Here is a 6,806-nt window from a genome sequence, read left to right on the forward strand (position 1 = left end):
ATGTAATAATACAAAACACAATTCAATAAAATCGAACCAGGTTTTAAAAAATGATATTAAAGTGTAAAAAGAAACAAACAAAAAGACAAAGGGTCATGCCTTTTGTCAGGACTTTTTACAGAATTTAATTTAAATTTGATTTAAATGCTACCAAAAACAAAAAAAACAAAAACCTGTCATAACTTTTCTTCTTGTGGCTCTCTGCTTTTTTGTGCATTGTTCTCTTATTCAAAAAGAGGAATTTCTATTTGAAAAAAAAAGTGATAATCATCATGTGTCTGGCTTTTTCAAGACGTGGAGGCACCCTGATGTGACATGCCTGTTTTGGGCAGATCTGCCTGCTAATTACAGCTCTGCTTTTTTTTTGAGGAGGGAGGTGCTTGAATGATGGGGACTTTTTTTGTTGCTTTTTTTTTTTTTTGTTGTAATGATGCTTATGGGCAGCGATGGTATAAATACTCGCAACTTTGACAGGGGAAAGGCAGCATATCCTCAGTTGTGCTCCAAGCCAAAGGATATACAGAGAAACACCAGCAGCTCACTGGTCCTGAGGAGATTGATTTTTAAATCCCCCGCCCCAAATTTGGTGTCGGTAAGTGTCTTTATTTATTTGTTTTATAGATACACTCAGCATCCCTGAACTGTTTCTTACTTCTGTGTTAGTGTAGTATGTACGGGAGATTTTTTAACTTGCAGCAGCATGCAGGGTGGACTTAGCTGTTGGAAGTTTTTGTAGCTGCAATACAACTTTTGAGCATGTTTGTAGTTGTTTAAAATAAACTGTTCCCATGCAGGTTTTGACCGAGAAAGATGGACATCCGCGTCGCCTGTATCGTCGTCCTCATGGCTGCCCTGGTCGCCGGCCACGGCAAGGGCTACGTTGTCAAGAAGGTGGTGAAGGCCGCCCCCCAGTACGAGCCCTACCACGTCAAGAGCCAGGGTAAGAAAATTTGCCCAAAATGGCCAATCACTGGATGGGATTTCGGTTAGGTTTCACACTGTCCTAGGAGTAGAACGGGTCGTAATCGTTTGTTTTGATTGTTGTTAATCTTAATTGAGACAACAACAGACAAGATATGCTACTTTAGGTTGTTTTTTTTTAAACACAGTGTGGCGTGTTATGAAGGTCATTTTGTAATGGCAATTGCTCACAGACAGACATACAGATGGGTTAGGATTCTGAGTTTGACCCCAGAAAGGCATATTCAGGAAAAACTTGACGGAGGTCATTTTCATTCTTTTTGTAACTGCTAATCTTCACAAAGATACAGAATATATAATACCTCGGGGGTAGATCAAGGGATGGCATATTCAGGAGAATCTTGATGCAGGTCATTTTTTTATATTTTGTACTTGCCAGGTTGGTTATTGTTACCCTCCTAAAAATAATGGTCAATGTTAGATTTTCTGTTGGGGGGTTTTTTGTTTTCTGAAAACGCAAAAACCTTGACCGAATACTGATTATATTGTATTTATTAAGAATTTTAGTTGAGGGGTATAATTGAATGATCGGTTTAACCTCTTTTTAGCAAATGTGGATAGCATCCTGAGGAGATATTTCAGGAAAAAAAAATATTTTGTCAAAATACGACTGAGGCCATCCATTATTTTAAGAGGGTAATGTTATGATACTTATTTTAACCCCGATAAGGCATACAGTGTTCATCAAAATCTTGATGCAAGTCGCGGTCATTATATTGCAACTGCTTATGTTCACAATGATCCACAGGGATTGATTATGATACTTATTTTAACCCCACAGAGGCAAATTAAGGAACATTTTGATGCAGATCATTTTTGTTATTTTGCAACTGCTGGACATGATGGCTTGATGCAGTATTTCTGCATAATTCCAGACAGATTAAGTTTCAAACGAGACAAGATGTCTTTTTTTTCCCCCCCCCCAGCCTCGCAGACCGCACACAAGCTGCTTTTTTGGCACTGACAAATTAGAGCCCAGTCAGCCAGCAGCAGCAGTGTGGTTTGTTTGTTTGGGTGTGCCGCAGAGGGAGGAGGACCTATTTGCCAGGCTTTATTCTGAGCGGTACCGGGACCACATTAAAAAGGACATAAATTAAAAAATACAAATACAATAAAAAGCAGCACTCCCTGTGAGTCACACGGGTTTAGGATTTTCTTTTAGATGAATAGTTCTTACTAAAATTACCTATATAATTTGATATATACTGAAATATTGTGAAAGTAAAGGTTGGACCAAAAATGATATTTTTAATTTAAAAAATAATGAAATAATAAGAAATATAAACAAATGCAGTAGATTCAACTGAAAATCCCTCAAAATATAAAGAAAATTAAATGATGGTGGAAAGTAAGTCATTTTTTAGCCTTTTTATTCGAATAGTTTTTTCACCCCCCCCCCATATTTTTTTTCTGACATCGCAGCAGTAAAATAAATCAAACATAAAAAATAGCAAATATATCGACATCCAACTATACAGTCTACATTTAGTTAAGTGATTGTTGTAGTCATTTTTTAAAATCTCAAAATGCAGAGTAAAATAAACTATAGCAAATTATTAAAACTATGTATAGGATACTATATATACAGGTATATATGTGACAGAGAAATGCTTTAAAATGAGAAATGATGAATAAAAATGATATGTATACAGTACAGTTTCGTGCCAGTAAAATACTGCCAAAGGTAGTCACGCTCACATTAAGTGACTTGTTGAAGTCTTTTGCAGTCCTGTAGCCATGTTTGAACTCCATTCCTATATTTTAGTCGGCATGTCAATGAAAGTGACTCAAAACTCACATTGAAAACTAAAGTTCGATTACGGCTTTTTTTTTCTTCTCTAAACTGACTTGGGAATTGGTTGTATTTTTTTTACAGTGGTGGCAGGTGAGCCTGGTATTCCAGGTGAGCCTGGCCCCGTGGGCCCCCCTGGACCCCCTGGCCCCGAAGGTAAGAGCGGCGTTGGCTACCCCGGACCCCACGGACCTCCCGGACCTCCTGGATCTCCTGGTCGTTCCATCACTGGCAAATCCGGAACCCCCGGAGGCCCCGGCAAACCCGGTATCCCTGGAGCCCCCGGTGAGAAGGGACACACTGGTGCCACCGGAGCCCAAGGACCCAGGGGTTCCCCCGGTTCTCCCGGAAGCCCTGGACCCGCTGGCCTCTCTGCTACTGGCAAGCCCGGACCCTCTGGCCTTCCTGGATCAATGGGACCAAGAGGAGAGCCTGGTCTGAAGGGACATCCCGGTATTCCTGGTCTGCCAGGTCCCAAGGGTGAGAGAGGTGTAGGAATTCAAGGACCCCAGGGTGCCACAGGCCCTATGGGACCAATGGGACCAACTGGAGCTCCCGGTCAGTCTGGAGTTGGCAAGCCAGGAAAGTCAGGTATGCCCGGTGAGCCAGGAAAGTCAGGCAATCCAGGTAGAGATGGTGCCCCTGGTCCCATGGGACCACAGGGAGCCAAGGGACACACTGGTGCCCCTGGTGTAGGCATTGCTGGCAAACCCGGTGATAACGGTGCCCCAGGTCTGCCTGGCCCAATGGGCCCCAAAGGCCACCAGGGAGCTGCTGGAGCCACCGGAGCTCCAGGAACCCCAGGTTATGGAAAGCCAGGTGCAAATGGAGAGAAGGGAGAGAGAGGATTCACAGGTGCCACTGGTGCCACTGGTGCAAAGGGTGAGCAAGGTCCTACTGGATACACAGGTGCCACTGGTGCCACTGGAGCTACTGGTCCTATGGGCCCAGCTGGTGTAAGAGGCTTCACAGGTGAGCCTGGCGCTACCGGCCCCAAGGGTGACACCGGTGCCACCGGAGCTCCAGGAGCCAAGGGCAACAAGGGAGACGTGGGACCACAAGGTTTCCAAGGCAAGCAGGGTTACTCCGGCCCAGCTGGTCCCGCTGGAGCCAGAGGAGCCACTGGAGCCACAGGCGAGAAGGGTCATGTTGGTGCCCCCGGCACCCCAGGAGCCCCAGGTATCCCCGGCCCTGCTGGACCCAAAGGTCTCCCTGGCCGCGCTGGTGAGAATGGTGCCGCTGGTTCTGATGGTGCCCCTGGTGCCCGAGGAGCTACTGGACCTCAGGGTCCCGCCGGTGCTCCTGGCCACAAGGGACACCCAGGTCTCCCTGGAGCTCCCGGCCCCGCTGGCTTTACCGCTAAAGGCGTCCCCGGACCTCAGGGTCCCCCTGGTCTGCCTGGTGAGAGTGGTGCTGACGGAGAGGCCGGTCCCGCCGGCCCTCCAGGCCCACCCGGACCTCCCGGTGAGGTGATCTTTGAGAAAGGTATGGGAATGGGAATGACCGAGGTGATGGTCAAGGCTCCCATGTCTGCTTTCACAGCAGCTCTGACCACTCCCTACCCTGCCGCCGGCAGCCCCATCAGATTCGATCATATTGTGTACAATGCCGAGAACCACTATGACCCCGACTCCGGCATCTTCACATGCCAGATCCCCGGAGTTTACTACTTCTCCTACAGCATTCATGTGAATGGCGCTCACGCTCTGGTGGCCCTCTACAAGAACGACCAGCCTGTCATGTTCTCCTATGACGAGTACAACAAGGGCTTCCTCGACCAGATGTCCGGTAGCGCCGTGCTCCTGCTGAATGAGCATGACACCGTGTACGTTCAGATCCCCGACGAGGAGGCCAACGGTGTCTTCGCCGCCGAGAACGTGCACTGCTCCTTCTCTGGTTTCCTGGTCGCCTCAACGTGATAAGTCGGTCCATGAGATGGGAAACCCAACAGCCAACCAACTAAATGTGCTCTCTATTGCTCCAACCAAGAGTCAACCCTTCTGCTGACTTTTGCCTTCGAGGAATAGAAGCATGTCGACTTGAAAACTCCAACAACAAATAGGTGCTTCAAAGAAGGAAAAATCTAATTTATGTAAACAGGATATCAGGGATGGGGAAAGCAATTCAAAACATGACCCGCAGGATGCTTTTCGGAATGAAGACAGCATGTGAACCCGAGGTGTTAAATCTGTGTTGTGTCCTGAGTTTTTTTTCTTTTCTTTTCCACTCTTTGTTAAAGACTTCGACTGGTGATTCTGACTTTACTGTTTGTCTGGTTTTTTTTCTTTGTTTTTGTACAACCTTGTCTTTTTTTTTTTTGTTCTTTTTTTTTTCTTGTCCCGGTGCCCAGTCATCTTATTAAAAGAAAAAGTACATCAATACTTTCGATGCAACACGTACCTGTTGTCTTTGTATATGACTTGAATATTGTTAAATGGCAAAATGGTCAAATTGACCATGATAACTAAAAATAGGTCACCGGAATATGGTCAAATGAGCGGTGCTCGCTGAGCAGCAAACGCCATTTTATATCCCTGAAAATGCATCATGTCATGTAAAGCATTACTGACTCAAATAAAAAGATGTCTTAACAATAACATTCTGCCTCTTGTTTGTTATGTTAAAATTGTGTCAAAACATGAAGGGGACAATTTTTAATTAATTCTATTTTGGAGTACGGATTTAACCATGTCAAAATGTGGAAAAAGTGAAGCACTGTGATACTCTCTGATGATGAGAGTATCACAGTATGAAATCAACTTCAATTTGGACCCTGGCAACCATTAAAGTTGATAAAATTTAGCCTGTGGGATTCTTAAAAATAGTGTTGTTTGATGTACACCGCCCCCCAAATTGGTGGGGGCCCTAAAAGAGAGGAAAGTGGCTGGTATACATGAGAGGGACACTGTGGTCGTTGCAGTAGACAGACAGACAAGACAGAACCAGACAGGGTTTTGCCTTTTGGTTGATTCCACAAGCCGCACGCCTAAATTATCAACTACTCTACACTGGAATGTATCATGCTTGCTTTAGATAGTTTATGAACATTTTACACTTGTCTGTAAGAGTAAAAACAACAACTTGAATTGAGGTCTACCAAGGTTGGACACATACCAAAAGTGTGAGCAGCAGGCTACTTCCTAGTTTATTGGAGGGTGATGGGACCAAACCATTTGTGGGGCGGGAGATACCATTGTACGGAAGAGGATTAGGGCCAATGAAGAAAAAAAAATAAGGTTGGCAAGATTCTCACTTTAATCTCAGAATTCTGATTTTAAAGTGAGAATTCTGACCATTGCATCTTAAAAAACTGTTTCCGAAAAAAAACCTTTCCTTAAACTTTGTTGGGATATGTCAGAGGGTCAAGAAAAAATGAGAAGCTGCTTCCATTGCAAGCACAGGAAAGGACAGCACTGTTTCAAATGAATTCAACTCCACTTTTCCTGACTGAGATCAGCATACCATGGCAACCATTAAGGATGTACATTTCCACCTTGTACTGTATATTTAACCAAACCACATAACTTTGCCTTGCAAAACTCTGCTAGCTTAACGCAAAACTTTATTTTATTTTTTAAATTTTGTTTCGGTTTGGGTTGTTTTTTTTTGGGAGGGGGCATGGTAGGGGGAGTTCAATTTTATTCGAATACTAATTTAATTTTAGTCTGGTGGTGCCTTTGAGATATGAGTTTAGGTCATTCAGTGACCACGCTTGTATCTCAAAACACTTCTCAAGTCTCATCTTTCACTATTAAAATGAATGGGAATGCAATGAATCTGTTCCAGCCCCACCAAAAAAAAAAAAAAAACCTCGTATGAAACACAAAAACATAACTTGTAATGCAAGCAAAAAGTGTAACTGTATCTAATATTTTGTCCTTCCTTGTTCTACTTCTGTGAGGTTTATTTTGCCTTCCACTGCCCATCCATCCATCCATTTTCCGAACCGCTTGATCCTCACTAGGGTCGCGGGGGGTGCTGGAGCCTATCCCAGCCGTCTTCGGGCAGTAGGCGGGGACACCCTGAATCAGTT

At 44.4% G+C, this 6,806-nt stretch overlaps 1 protein-coding gene across 1 annotated transcript; it reads left to right on the forward strand.

Annotated features, from left to right (window-relative positions):
• The first annotated feature begins 244 nt into the window (after positions 1-244).
• Positions 245-5,370, forward strand: col10a1a (collagen, type X, alpha 1a). The gene is made up of 3 exons (XM_086128169.1): positions 245-592; positions 795-940; positions 2,858-5,370. Exons 2-3 carry the CDS (start codon positions 811-813, stop codon positions 4,690-4,692), a joined length of 1,965 nt encoding a protein of 654 aa, XP_085984295.1. The 5' UTR covers positions 245-592; positions 795-810; the 3' UTR covers positions 4,693-5,370.
• Positions 5,371-6,806: the final 1,436 nt, after the last annotated feature.

The sequence above is a fragment of the Hippocampus guttulatus genome, chromosome 13 (assembly GCF_054856545.1).
Source record: "Hippocampus guttulatus isolate MCC_2025c chromosome 13, RoL_Hgut_1.0, whole genome shotgun sequence".
Classification (NCBI taxonomy): Eukaryota; Metazoa; Chordata; class Actinopteri; order Syngnathiformes; family Syngnathidae; genus Hippocampus; species Hippocampus guttulatus.